Source organism: Pezoporus wallicus, unplaced genomic scaffold, assembly GCF_028554395.1.
Source record: "Pezoporus wallicus isolate ANWC-B61680 ecotype Strahan unplaced genomic scaffold, APGP_CSIRO_Pwel_v1 contig_1438, whole genome shotgun sequence".
NCBI lineage: Eukaryota > Metazoa > Chordata > Aves > Psittaciformes > Psittacidae > Pezoporus > Pezoporus wallicus.
In genome coordinates, this window is record NW_026638681.1 from 3,717,825 (window position 1) to 3,733,404 (window position 15,580).

The 15,580-nt window shown below is 39.3% G+C and overlaps 1 protein-coding gene across 5 annotated transcripts in view; it reads right to left on the reverse strand.

Annotated features, from left to right (window-relative positions):
* Window positions 1-3,400: 3,400 nt before the first annotated feature.
* Window positions 3,401-15,580, reverse strand: part of GK (glycerol kinase) — a 46,830-nt gene continuing 34,650 nt past the window's right edge. For 4 of the 5 annotated variants that reach the window (XM_057411813.1, XM_057411814.1, XM_057411817.1 and 1 more), the window contains one exon: window positions 14,365-14,507. In XM_057411813.1, the coding sequence (XP_057267796.1) occupies window positions 14,494-14,507 (14 nt within the window). In that variant the 3' untranslated portion in view covers window positions 14,365-14,493. Of the gene's footprint in view, window positions 3,427-14,364; window positions 14,508-15,580 lie in introns of those variants that run through there. The other variant, XM_057411818.1, reaches the window with a different exon arrangement.

Below are 15,580 nucleotides of genomic sequence, written 5' to 3' on the forward strand. Positions count from 1 at the left end.
AAGAAGAAATGCACCATCAGTAGAAAGTAAAATCCCTTCCTGTCCTCCAACTGAAAGATGGAAAAAGCACAGGAAGAAATACAACAAAAGTAATGACTAGACATCTTTTGATTTACAGATATTTATTCATCCTGTTGTGTTCTAATTATAAATAAAATAGTGATATACTATTCCTTCATGGTTTTTTTTATGAGGCTTTTAAGCTATCAAATGGCAACATGCATTGATAGTTCTGTTTAGTTGCAAAATCAAGGTGCCATGTGTTCACAACTCATAAAGACTTATTGTGATATATATGTTTTGTACTTTACCTTTTAAATACTTATGAAGAAATATGCTTAGGCAGAAAAAAAAACAACACTCAAAACACAGGCTATGTCTTGCATTTCACATGTTTATTTGGGGGTTTATATGAAAGAGTATCAAAGATCTGTGCCAGTTTCAAATGAGAGGTACCATATTTGCCAATACCCCATCACACCAAACTATATACTCAATTCAATTTTAAATTGAGATGCAATAGCAGGTACCAGCAAATTGGTGCATTTGTTCTAAACTCCAGCTTCATTCCACAGAAAAGATGCAGCATTTTAGTGTGGGTTGAAGAGCTTACAAATTGTCTAGAAAGTGTTTGATGTACAAAGGCAACAGCTTTTCCTAAAATCAAAGTACAAATCTTTCCTTATTCCATTTACTAAGTACATAGAAAGCATTGAAATAAATGCTGTTCTAATATGGCTCAAAAATTTTCTCTGTTCAAGTTCATACAAGAACAAAATATTGTCTGATATGAGCAGAATTTGTAGCAATTGTTTGAGGCTTGAGCTTGGGGAGGAAGAGAGTAAATCATACAGGCACTGCTGTTGTGAGAGTTTTGTCGGTCAGAAAGGGCGACTGGAGCAAGGGACTGATGGCTTTTTCTTCGTTTTATAGCCGTCAACTCATCATCACCCTCCCACCAGCAGTCCCCAGCTCCACTCCACCAGCACTTGTGAAGCAAATGGTGAAAGAGGGCACATACTTACCAGTGACAGCCCCACAGCCTGCTCTCAACTCAGCCTGAGTAGGTCTGTAGGATGACTGGAAGAATGATGCCAGGCAGTGGGAAGCGCTGCCAGTCAGCTGCGGTTAGCAGACCAGGTGTGACCGCTGCGCCAGGCAAACCACACAGCAACAGCTTCCCTTCAGCTACTGACCCACTGTGGGCAGCCACGTCACTTTTATTCCCACTATTTGCACTGAATTGTCTATTATTTAATTATGGGAAGGACAAAAAAAGATGTCCTCGGGCACTGCCAACCTGCTTTTTACTGATGAAAATAAGGAGAAAGCACCCTGCCTTCTCTGGATCCCAGTTCATAGTCTTGGTAACTGTTGGAGTAAACCATTTCTTTACACATGGTCGTGGTCCAGTCAACATGCAGGCATGTGCCCACATCCCTAAACCTCCTTCACTTATTCCTGCTCACTCTGATGAAGTTTAAGTATTTGAAAATGTTATTAATGTGCAAACAAGACCCGATCAGACCCCCAAAGACATTGAGACACCCAATCAACAGCCCACTATGTAATATTTATCCTGGAGGCTCTACTAAAACACCACTGGGCTGATTTGAAGTGACGACTCACAGCTCGAAACAGCAATGTTCTCATCAAAAATTATGTTTTACCTGCAATTAAGTTCTGGGGCTTTAACTGCCCCTGGGGTATTTTACACAAGCACTGCTTATGAGCTCCATCAGGAACAGAATGAAGGTTATTTTAAAATCAAAATGATCATGCAAGGAAATAAGCACTTTGGTTCAGAATTTAATCTGAACCTGATGGATCTACATAGTTAATATGTAATTGATCTGATACAATATAAATAATGCAAGTCCCACCACGCAGTCTGGAGAGTACAATAATTACAAGTATTTTACATATTCATCCACCTACTCATATTTTGATTTTACTCACATTTTGTGAACTTCTTGCATTCTAATTATGAACCACCTTAGTCACTGTTCTGCCCCCATCAGAAAAAAAAAAAATCAGACTACAATTAAGATAATTATTCATCATGTTACAGATTAAATCCCAAAGAGCATAAAATACCATTTAATTAAAAATAGGCAGCCAGGAAAATAAAAAACAGCTATGTGACATATTATGACTGTATGAATTACTATACTATAAGTTTCTCTTTTAACACTTTACAATAGCAGGTAATAGAAAAATAATTAACTTCAGGTAGAATAATCCTAACATACACACACTACTCTGAATCACAGAGAAAAATAGAAAGTACATAGAAACAAGGAGAAGATAAAGTTTAGTAAACCCAGCAGACCTCCTGTCTAACAGCTGTCTTCCAAAGTCCAGTTATAGGACAGAAATATGCTGCCAAGTCAAACAACTCCAACACTGCATAATTTGCAAAACAGAATTATTGTTATCTCCTTGATCTTGAGAAGATAGGAAAACTAGAAGCTTTAAAATCTGTATTTATATGTATATAAAATATATATAATTAATATATAAGATATAGTACGTAATATGTAATACATAATGAGACCTGCAAGTAATAATTTTAATCCAGAACTCTAGGTACTGTGAAACTCATATTAAAATAATTAAAGTTAACAATGGCAATATCTCATTAGGTGGAAAAGTGATCCCTAGGGAGGGAAGAAGTGGAAAAGCAAAGAACCAATGGCCAGAAAACTAGCCGTAGTCCCCTGGAGGAAGGGAATCCGTGCCCCTCAGTGTATACACCTACCTCCTTTTGATACATATACTGTCCCTGGGGCAGCAAAGAGCCTTCGTGACTTTCCTTACCCATTAAAAGGCTAACAGCAACAAAGAGACTGATGGTAGTGAAAAGCACCCACCCCCACCCTGCTGGGATGGGTAATTTCCTAAGGAAGAGCTTTACCTTCCATTCAGAATCACGGCTGTGTTGTTGGAACCTGTTTTGTGCGTAGCTGTAAATAATTAAATGCTACTGGTGGTAACTCATTTTTTGGCCATGTAGGAGTGCCACCAGGGCTTTTCCTAACTCATGAATAAAGACCAGTGGAATCTCATATTGCCAAACGGATGCACAGTAATCAGGAGAAAAGCACATGCATTGGGTGAGGGAGTACAGCATAACAACAAAGTTAGTCTTTAATGTAATACTGAATACAGTCATATCCAGATAATACTGGATCCTGGCTGACAATTCTTCTGTTTGGGTTTTGTGACCTTGTCCAGACATATCCACTGTAATGACACTTTGGCTCTAGCTAGAGCTAATCCTGCAAGATCTGATCTTTATATACTGGACTGCTGAAAACAAATCTGTCTTTGCTGGACATTTCTTTCCTGGGAAAAGCAGCAAAAAGCGGCTGCTGCAAGAGGCAGAAGCTTTTTTTCCTTTATTTCTCAGAAATCAAACTTTATCTGCAAACACAGAAAAACAGTAGAAAGAAAAGCTAAAACACATGAAAACCCTTTCTACCTGTCCTTCCTCCTGGCAACAAAGCACAAGAGGGAAGATGAAGATTATGGATAGCAGGTGGCAAATATCCCTTTGGATTTGCTGGAGGCTTTTTGACCGTTCTTGAGACTGGATGAAAAAGCTGCCTGCAAGGAAGACCGGGGTCTATGGCTGTGGAGCCAAGTACTGTGTATGGAAAAGGGAGGGAATGTAATAAAAGACCTAACTCCTGCTGATACAGAAGTTACAGCTCCACTTGTGGAGGAGCCAGGAGAAAGAGGGCTTGAGCATACATGATGCAGGAGGGCTTCTCTCACTCTCTTGTTTTTGCACAGGTGGCTCAGACAATGGAAGGAAACAATCCAAAGAAAAAGAAAATGTGTTGAACGTTACCCACCAGTGGCTTGCTTGACAAAATACAGAAAGAAACCTTAGAAAATCCACCTTCATTTTGCCAGAAAGCTGTAATTTGGAGTCACTTGAGTGAGAACAGGGAAAATGAAACTATGCCTCTGAAAAGAATGCAGAAGGGAAGAGGAAGGGAAGGGAGAGTGGAAGTGATGAAAGCACCACCTCCACTTTAAAGCTGTTAATGGTATCCAGCTGTTTTTCACCACTGAGATTATTACTTTTCTCCCCTTGAAAGTAATGCGTTCTATTAAACAGGAAACAGTTTGAAGTGACTAATACCCACTCTTGTCCAACAAGGTTTCAGCATGGTGTTTTTATTCTTCTCCTTCCTATTCCATCAGAAAAACAGCAAAGGAATCCATCTTGGGAAGTGTTACAGAATTAATGTAATTTATCCACAGGTATTTTCCATTAAAATCCTTTTGCCAAATTTAATTACAAAACTTGGTGGTTTCCTTTTACATACTGAAATAAATTTTAATTAAAACTTTTGTAGTGTTTTAAGACAACTTCCTTTACATGATTTACTTGATAATTTTGATAAACACGTGCAATCACAGTACTCTGGATTTTTAAATTGTTTTTTTTTTTTGGTGTTCAGTTGTTTTTTAACTGGTTTTACCTTAGCAGGTTTCTAAATGTCACCTGTCACCTGAGCAAAGCTGACACCAGGTGAATGGCTGAGTGGGAGCTGCCCTCGGCTGCCATTCCAGTTGAGGACTTGGTCTTTGGTCTGAAAGGTTTTAGGGGGAGCAAGAAGAACACCGTTCTGTTAAGAGGTAATAAATAACCAAGGTGAGAACCTTCTTACTGCCTCGCAGCTGGAGGGAGTTAGTGGAGCTGGCATGTGTGGCTTGCTATACTACTACATAGGGGGAAGCATGATTTTGCCTCCTAGGGCTGGCTCTGTGCTCTCACAGGACTTCCAGGCACACTCATGGGGGTGATGGGATTAAGCACAAGAGGCTTACTGATCTTGATGGGTTAAGAACTAGGCTTAAATTTACATACAACTATACATATAGCAAACAGGATGATTACACACATAACTAACCAGGGTTGAGAAACCCTGCCCTTTTTCACCTCTACTAGGATAAAAAAAAAAAAAAAGGAAATACAGAAGAATAACTAATAACTGGGAGACATTTCCCACACTGCAATGGTCTAGCATAAGTATTAAGAAATAGTTAATTTTATTTTGAGTCATTTAAACATATGGGGTGTGCTCACAACAAAACAGCTGCTGAATAAACAGAAGGAAAATAAAGGAGATGACTGAACGGGATCCAGAATGCCAGCTTGTTACCTGACTGATTCAGTCACAGGTTACTGACAGAACACCAGTGTCCTTTGTGGTTGTTTGCCCACCTACAGATGATAAGATTAGAAACTCCTTTGGTACCTATCAGAAAAGAAGCTACACAAGGACAAAGTATAATCCTAATACCCAAAGAGATGGTCCACGTTTAATTTCTGACAAGAATCTGCTTGTGTATGGGGTGCACAAGGGTAAGAGAGTAAGACTTAGTCTGCTGTCCATGCATGGCTTTTTTTGGAATAAACAAAGGACTGCCAGGTGGGCACCATTGGTTATAAATTAATTTAGCTCTCTGGAGAAATTAATTCAGTCAATAAGCGTATTTTTTTTTTAAATTATAAACAGATGGTTCTTTTCAGAAAGGCAAAATGTGATTAAGAAAGCTCCCTTGTTCAGAAAATACAATATATGCTTCAAACTCTTAATAAGTCAAAAGCTTCAGACTTAAAGCAGAACTTACCATAACCATCTAGAACCTTTTTCATATTGCAGGTTTTTATAAACTACATAATCACTTAAAATTTTTTCTCAAACCACTTGTGGAATTAAAGTTAATGCTAGCCCAGGTGGCACCAGCAATGATGAAAATGTCAAAGAAGCAGAACAAATGTATGTTTTTTGAAAATTAACATCATAAATAACATAATAAATACCTGTGCAAACAGCTTTTGATTACAAAGTATGCCTTCCTTAAATAATAAGTCTTACACGTAGGGCCAGCAATGGCTAGTTACTCAGCTGATCAAATAGGAGTTTTGTGTTTACAGTTAGGACCACGTTTCCTCAGCATCTACTCTGGTAGAAAAATGACAGTGGTGACAAATCTGGCTTTTTGTTCTTCAGAAAATTTCTGGCATATGGAATGTTAGCAAAGATCAGTCTGAGGATCAAAGGGGACTGGAGGACTCAATCGATATTACCCAATGTGTAGACTTCTGCATAACTCTTACTTAGCTTATTTCTTTGGCTGGCTGTCGAGAGGAAGGATTAGCTCTATAAAATTAAATAAGGAGTATATGGTCTGAAGAATGTAACTGTGAAGTGTGATGCTATCTGGCATCTAGATGCACGATTACAAGTGCTCTAAGACAGACATCACCTCACTACAGAGAGAGGGGACAGATGGAGAAACCCCAGCTTGTCCCTCTTCTGAAACAGGAATGATTTTACTCATACCAAGTCCAGACTCAAAGTGATGGAGTAGGTAAGGAAACCCAAAATTATAAACCAACAACTGTTAGCAGCCTTCTAAATGAATCTAAAACATTTGTGTTTTTTTCAGGGCCAGAGAGGAGAGTGGGAGAGAGGTATCTTGGAGGTGCCTGTACAAAGGTTGTAGCTCAGTGTACTTTCTAACACCACAATAATAAGAACCCATGTCTTATGTACTACAAAACCTCTAAATTCTAAATAAAAGAAAATTGAAAGAGACACAGATCTCACATCTGTTCTCTTCACTGTGGAATGTCAGTTCATGTCAAAGTCTAGGCAGTGTCCAAGATTAAATATCTGTAGAGAGAAAGAAATCACCTAATTGTACTTCCATGGCTACTTTGTGGGTATGGACTATTAGGTCTGCGTGTAACCTTGGTACTGGAACTTTATGGCTTTTAGGTGAAAATTCGTAAAATCAACCATCTTAGGGGGTTTTCTGTAAACAAGAATTACCACACACCCTGGTTTTTATGTTATTATGAAAGAGCCCACTGTCTTTCCTCACATGTGTGTAGTACTACACTTAGCTGCAAACTAGTTTGGCAGTACAGCTGTACTAGGTAGGGCTGGGCTTAAACCGTGACAACAGCATGTGAATGAACTGCTCATGTGCTGATTTTATCTCTGTTTCTATTGACTGCAAGGTAGTACGGCTGTGACTGTGTTTTTGTATCAATATTTAAAGTATGTTTCAACATTTTCATTTGGAGAATACTGTGCCAGATGTTTCTGTGGTAGCTTCAATGGATGCTACTTTGAAAAGCAAGTGGGAACAACTGATTTATTTTTTTTAATGAAGCTATTACAAAATCTTCCAACAATTTCAGGTATTCAAGGATATTCTGTAAAATAGTATCATCCTACTGTTATGACCTTCAACCATCCTATTAATTCCTTAGTCCAGGAAATATAGGGACCTGTTGGATTAGATCCAGAGGCTGGCCACAACAATGATCAGAGGGATAGAGCACCTCTCCTGTAAAGAAAGGCTGAGAGAGCTGGTGTTGTTCAGCCTGGAGAAGACTCCAGGGAGACCTTCTTGCAGCTTTTAAGTATTTAAAAGGGGCCCATAAGAAAGATGGAAACAGGCATTTTAACAGGCCCTGTTGCAATTGGATGAGGGGTAAAGGTTTTAAACTAAAAGAGTAGATTCAAGCTGAATGTGAAGAAGAAATTCTTTACAATGAGTGTGGTAAAATCCTGGCACAGGCTGCCCAGAGAGGTGGTGGATGCCCATCCCTGGAGGCATTCAAGGCCAGGCTGGATGTGGTTCTGGGCAACCTAGCTCATTGCAGGTTGGTTGGACCAGATGAGCTTTGAAGGTCTCTTCCAACCCAAACCACTCTTGGGTGGCATGGTTTAGTGTGAGGTGTCTCTCACACTAAAGGGTGAGGGTTGGAACAAGATGATCTTAAGGTCCTTTCCAACCCTAACTATTCTATAAGCGCTTGTTTCACATACCAAATAATAAAACCATACCTGCATATTCCAATATATAGTCTGCCACATCTGCACATCAACTGGGACTCGGTACTTCACATATTCATGAATAAACAACCTATTTCAAGATTAGCAAACAAAATCTTGGAGCAGTATTAAAATGTTATATTAAATTAATATGAATTTTACTTCGCATTTACTTAGCATGTAGAAGTTTGTCAAAGCTTGTATTGTATACACCTGTTTGTTGCTGTAATACCAGCAGACAAACAAGAACACTGGTAACAGTCAAAGAAATGATTGCATGATCTGAAATCCCTGGCTGGGTATAACAGCCCTTGACACCTCCTGAGTCAGAAATTCAGCAGTGAGCTGAAATGCAAACCCAGGTAAGGTAAAACTCATTTACTTTCAGGCTTATGTATTAGAGGGTCATGGAACAGAGGTATCATGTTGCACATGAAGTGTTTTGCACCTTGTTGAAGACTGAATAAGAGAACCTAAATAAGAATAGCTTGTGTAGGTAATACAAACCTATTTCCTGGGTGGGGGACGGAAAATGCCTTAAAGAGACTTAATAATACATGTTTTGAAGTTTAACTGAGACACAACAATCGTTATTTAGAGAACAATATTAAAGTTATCATCTCATATTTGCTTCATGATGAAGACAGGCTCCTTGCACATTCCAGATAGGTCACTCTCCCCCCTTTTCCACACTGTCCTTAAGCAAAGCCAAACAACTTGGAGAATATCTGATGCCTCCAGTATTTGTCCTGCAAGAGCTCTAGAAGCTTCTCTTCTTGTTAAAGCAGTTTCTTCTGCTGAAGAGTCAGTTCTTCAGAATTGTACATCTGAAGAATCAATTCTTCCTGAAAAAATCAATCAAGGTTGGCAAGCAGCTCTGGTACATTCATTTCCAGAAAATGCTGCCCACGGAAGGCTTCTTAGATTCCAGTTATAAGCAGATAAACACTGAGGCCATTTACAGTTTTTCAAGTAACCTTCCTTCATAATGGGGGCAGCACTTGGCTTTAGTATGTGCAGAACAAAGTGATGTTGATGTTGAAACATCATGCAGGGGAGGGCATTAATATCTGTGTTATGTACCCTCTCAACTGTAAGCTGACTCCTGTTGTCAGACATATAAGAGTAATACATAAAGGATTTCTGTGCTCAAAAAATGCAATGACAAACAGTTAATGAATCCTGAGTTCCTCTGTATCGAACAGTAAGGTCTATGGCAGGTTTTCAGTAATGTGTTCACTTGCCAGACAACATACAGAAGAAAGACAGATAGGATTAGTGTCAGAAAACTTAGCAAAAATAGCTGAAGTGATAAACTCAAACCTCCTGAAGCTGCTCATGAAGTAGCATAGGAAATGTGGGTGCTGTTGAGCATGCTGACTAACCCATGCTGTTGCCAAAACAAATGGAAGACAACTGTAATGGCTTTAGAGGTGGGAGGGAAAATGCTTGTTTAGACAGTGACAACCAGACATCAATGCCGTCCTGTCTGCAAGCTCTTCTCTAGTTGCACAAGACCCAGGAAGTGTATCTGGGGATCAGGAAGCTAGAGCTGCTGGATCTTCAGTTCTCAGAGTGCTCCATCCCTGCAGAACTGAAAAGCAATGATGTGGGAGATCCCTCCAAAAGAAGTGACTGCCAGAGGAGGAAACACCCAGAATATCAGCCCACGGATTTAAAGAAAAAGCACCGCAAGACAGAAAGAACTCACTCCCAAACCAGTGTTCTCTATTCACAAAAACTCAATGAGCCCATTTTTCAGGTTCTGCTAGCTACAGTTTAACTGTGGTCTCTTTGGAAGCATGTTATCTTGTCTTTTAGGCTGCTTTGAAGCACCTTGTGTCATAATTCCCTTTGAAAAAACAGGGTATTAAACTAAAGCAATTAACAATCTGAAAAATAGTCACTCTACTTAAACTCCCACTGCAACTGCTTAAAAGATAATCTCTTAAAACAAGTCAGATAATAAGCCTGCACAACAGGGCTGACTTCTATAGCAAATACACACATAGGGTAACATTGTAATAATGCCAGACGAATAATGCTGAAGTACAACACTGGGTGAAAACTGGTTCATACAAATCAGACTGGTTTTGTCTAAATAAACCATTGTTGCCTTTTCCCTGCTCTTCATTATTAGGTGGCTCAAGCCTTCAGCCTGTGCTGGATACAAGTTGTGGCTGACCTAGTTGCAGACCAGTTAAGTCAGGAGGGTAGCTCTGATTCAATCACCTGCTCAGTGCAGGGTCAGTGACACCAGAGTCGCGAGTATCTTGAGGGATCACAACCTTTCTGAGTAACCTGCTCCTGTCTGTGACCACTCTCAGAGCAAAACAATGTCTTGTTTGAATGGGATTTCCTGTGTGTCAATTTGGGTCAGTTGCCGCTTGTCCTGCCACTGGGCACCACTGAGAAGGGTCTGCCTTCATGGCCACCTTACTTTGCATCAGGTATTGATACCTGAGCTCTCTCCAAACTGAGGAGTCCCAGATCAATCAGCTTCTTCCATATGACGGATCTCCAGTCCTTTAACTCTCTTTGTGGCCTACTGTAGGTCTATGTCTCTCTCATGCTGGACCCAGCACACCAGACGTACCTCACCAGGGCTGGTTTTAAAGAGGGTCACCTACCTTGACCTGCTGGCAACGCAGCCCAAGGTGCTGTTGGCCACCTTTGCAGCAATTGCTGCCTCATGTTTAACTTGGTGTCCAACAGGACTCCCAGGACTTTGTCTGCAAAGCTGATTCCCAGTGGGTTGGCCCCCACCATGTCCCAGTGCCCAGGGTTGTTCCTCCACTGTTGAAATTCATGTGGTTCCCGCCAGCCCATTTCTCCAGCCTGTCAAGATCCCTTTGAGTGGCACAGGAAAATCATTCTGGGAGTGTTCCTGTGCCATTTCTGAGATTTTAAGGGCTGCTACTCATTTGCCTATCCTTATCTCTAGGACTAACAATTACTACTTCCATGAATGCCAATTAATTCTTATAATTAAAAAAATTCAAAAAAGGTACTGGCCCTGTGCTGCAGCTCATAACGGGACAGCATTCCAATTGCTGCAGACATAGGATTCTTTAGATGGGAAGATTATGGCTTGGATGCCAACACAGACATACAGACAAGAAGTTTTCTTGTATAGAGTTCCAACAACAGACTAGACACTGTATTAGCTTTCATTGAACAAAACTTCTTTTCACATAGAATTTTTCAGTACTGATTACGTTAATAAAGTTCTAATCTCATTATATTCCATCCTGATGAATCTTGAAATTTGAGCATGCCCTTCTGCAGCATGGCTAAGGGCCAGGCTGTAATTTTGCCATGTGAAAGGAAGACACAGGAGTCTCAGGAGCAGTGGGAGAAGTCTGATATTAAGTAATAACATATTAGCAAAGGCTGCTGTGCTGATATGATATTTAATTGCCACCTTTTTGGGCGTGGGGTCGGGTGTGTTTCTGACTGACACAACTGATTTTGATATAGGGGACTAAAGACTATGGATGAAGGCCGTATCTTTGGTACAATTAGGCAGCACTAGATGTGCAGAATATAATTGGGAGCTACGAAGAGATGAACAAACAAGAACCAGGCACACACATATGTGCCCTTCACATATATACATACCGCCATGCTTCTTTCTTAAAATAACAGGAATACCTTATGCTACTGTTTACTGCAATGACGTTCAAGGCTTTTGGGTAAAACCTGTGTTACAATGGTGTCTTTCTTGTCGTTTTACTTGTATTTTGCTGCTTTTTTCCTGAATATGGAGGGACTTGAGGAAATGTAACTTTTAATCGCATCCTTGAAACGGAATATATCACTGAAAAGCAGAGGGCAGTACTGCACATAGGCAATGTGTGTATCTGAGCAAGTTGTGGCTTGTGTCTGTAACACTGAATGAGGGAGCTCTTTTGTTGAACATATGTCAAAGTACCCTGATGCCTCATGTAGAAAATATTGATGAAAATGCATCTGAGAGAGAACATGCAAGAACAAAACAACATCTTACATCAATTTATTTGTGGTATTTTAATACCAAGTTAATGCATTTCTCAAGTAAAAATTTAGAAATTGGTTATTTATAGAAAAAAAATAAATCACAGCTTCACAAAAAGCTAATTTTCAACAGTTTGTCCCCTTCCTGCCAACATGCAGTTTACAATATAGTTCAACTATGTTGGTAGAAAGTTAACAGTGGTGTGAAATTCTTAAAAATATTTGCAACAGCAATTGAAAACAAAATTATGATTTTTACTCAGTGAAAAACTAACAGGAATTGTGTTTCCCAGTAAAAGATAAGTCATAAAAGCAGCAAACCCCCCCTCTCCTGCTTACTATGTGCTACCTTTCCCCCTGCCACATACACCGTCAACAAAGGCAAAACTTCAACATCAGTCATTCCCAGATTCAATACTTTGTTGCTTTTGGCAAGAGGTCATACTTGGAAGTCCACTGCTTGAGATGTGTGCTGCTCTCACCCTATGTGCTCCAAAAGCTGCTGTTACTCCTGTCCCTTAGGGTGAGGTGGGATCAGCAACAGCTCAGAGTAAAGGTAAGGAGTATAAGGATTTTCATGTTTTTTTTTCACTCTTTCTCTCTAATAAAAACTGGGAAACCCAGAAATTTCAGTTAGAATCACAGAATCATAGAATGGTTGGGGTTGGAAGGAACCTTAAAGATCATCTAGTTCCAACCTCCCTGCCACAGGCAGGAATCCTCCACTAGAGCTGTAACTTCTTGGCATGCATCTGTGTGCAAGAAAGGTAGGAAACCAATGGGAAATCCACAGAAAGCTGGAGGAGCTGAACAGAGAAACCTCACATTTGAGTATTTACAGGAGATGCAGGGTTTCAATGAAGTTGTTACATTTTCACCTGTGCACAAAAATTCCCTCTGTTAAATTTATACATGCAACCACAGGATGAAAACTGTTCCTTCTCTACCTTTTGAATTAAAAGTCACATTTTCAAAGGTCATTGCACTTGGTAATAGAAAGGCAATTATGCATTTTACATTAAATATATTATACAGACCTGAACTTCTGTGCAATCCATTGCTTCAGACACATGTATATTTAACATCTTTTAAAAAACTAAGCCTCTAAGCATAGTTTAACAAAGAAAAAAAGAACTTTGCTAAAGACTATTTCTTTTTAAAGACAAAAATCTTTAAGAACAAACACAGAGAGAAACGCTCCCTTTGACTCCTAGTGCATTTAAACACTTCTTTGAAATTCTTTGTGTTGTTCCCACATTTAACCTTGCTATCATTCTATACTGATCTGATGATACTAGACAAGGACACATTTTCTCTGACCTAACCAGTGAGGCTGGCATTTGTCATGCTGTTGGTACAAACAGGAAAGCTGAAGATAAAATGATTTATTGCCTCACTCTTTTACCTGTGGAGGACAAAAAGTTTCAAAGGGGATGCAACTCAATTGTCATGCACACTGCCCGTGAATTCCAGTGGCCCATTTCAGGTGTTAAGTGCACTTTAGGTTGCCCCAGCAAATTTTGCAACAACTTGCTATTAAAACTATGGATGTGAAAACTGAAAGGGAGATTTTGGTCCCTGAGATACTACTAAATGAGACCAAGAACTAAAGCACTAATACTTAATTTGAAGTGGACCCTCTTTAAGGAAAACTAAGTTAGCTTCAACTTTCAAAAGTTTAGTGAATAGTCACTAAATTTCCTTAAGCAGGATGACAGAATATATGCAGTATTGATCAACAGAAGTGCATTTACACAGTAGTTTTAAGTTACCAGTTGGGCTGAGGACCAAGAAGCTGTCCTATCAACATGACATATCAAATTTGTCTTTCCAACTAACAGAAAAGCGCAAGAATGTAAAACATGGCCTTAACAAAAACACCTACTTACTCCTACCTCTTTTAAAGGAACAGCTACAGGAACTACTGTCTTAAATACTCATAAGGGGTAAACTGACTACCTACAGAAGCCAAAACAAACTTTTAAACTTTGTAATTGATCGTTTCAACAGTACTTTGTGGAAAACATCAGCAACCTCTTCATCGCCAAACTGGTGGCGGTGTGCAACAGGTAATACTTTTTGAGCTAGTGTTTAAAAGGTTTGTAGCACTGAAGGTGTTCCAGACCAGTGGTCGCTACAATGGAAAATCTTTGGCAACCACAGACATATAAAAGGTAATTCACAGCAGCTGGAAGAATTGCTGTGATGTTTACAAAGTTCTTTAGTGCATCATTAACCTTCTGCAGTGTGCTGTATAAAGAATCAAAACCCTGAAAGGACAGCTAAACATCTGACATTACTCACAAGTTGCAGTGTTTTTTGTACCCACTTTCTCAAAGCTAGGCCTTGTGAAATTTTAGAGGATGATGTAAGATAGTCGATGCAAAGGCCTCCAGTGCAGTTGGAGTTGACGGGGAAGGGAGCAGAGCAATGAAGGGCTGAAGACTTATGTTTCAGTGTACCACGGGGATATTACTCAGAGAATGGCAACAGATGGATTCATGAGTGGATTTAGTCATACAAACAGTATAATCCCACTGGTGGTGGAATCTCTTCAGACAACAAAACAAAAAGAAACAAAAAAAAAAAAATCAGCTGCATCCAGAGAGTCCGCTAAGTGGTCTCAATTACCATTACCTTAAACAAGAAAGAACATGCATCAGTAACACAGAATTTATTCTAAAACATTAAGAACACTCTAACACAGCTGAGCTATAAGAAGAATTCGGTATAATAACGTTTTATTTTCCAATTAATGCAATTATAAATTAGATGTATCTTGTGACATCAGATACATCGGTGGGTAAATTTTTAACAAGTACAAGAATTGACAGAAGGTACTCTAAGCTTATTTTTTTTCCTGAATATGAGCTCAGCTTTCCAAAATTTGGGAACTATTATTGCAACTAAGGCTTCTTTAAGGACCCTTCCAACTCGAACCATTCTGTGATTCTATGAATGCAGTAAGTTTAAGTCTATGAACCTGCAGAACTGCATAGACTGTTGCTATGTTGTTGCATAGCTGTTGCTATGTTGCACATAGCTGTTGCTATGTGGAAACTAGCATGCAATTTGGCAGTAACTATCACAGCACAAGAAACTAAAAAGGAAAAACAGAATCTTTAAAAATAACCCTAAAGGGTATTTAAGCAGGAATAATGTAGTATTATTATCAGCACTGACACCTTGTTCTGTGACAATAAAGTCAAAGAACTTTCTACCCCAGATGTCACATAAGATCTTGTACATAGCCAGTCTCCACTTACACCTCACTTGAGAGATGTCAATTTAAGCATGCAAAGGCATTTCTTTTTAGTCTAATAAAATATAGCATAACTTTCAGTTAACTCCCACCCCCAAAAAAGGTACAGCTATAGCTCTCAGATGTCCACTTCCAAAACTACTGTGAAAAAACCTAACAATCTTAGCATAAGGACTCCAGTTGATACATACAACTTGCTTTAATAGTGAAATAAAACAAAACATTGGCCATTTCTCCCCTGGGAGAGAAGAAGAAAGAATATCATAAAGTAAGGTACAAGTAAATGAGCCAATTTTGATGAAATCATGAAATGTTAACATGAAATGCAGTATTCTTCATTTTCAGTCATCAGGTGCTGCATGAAAAGACAGTTAGTTTAGCCATTCTGTAAACGGGTTTTTCCCACGTTAGTGCTCTCTGTTCTGCCACAGCAGATTCTTCCTTCACA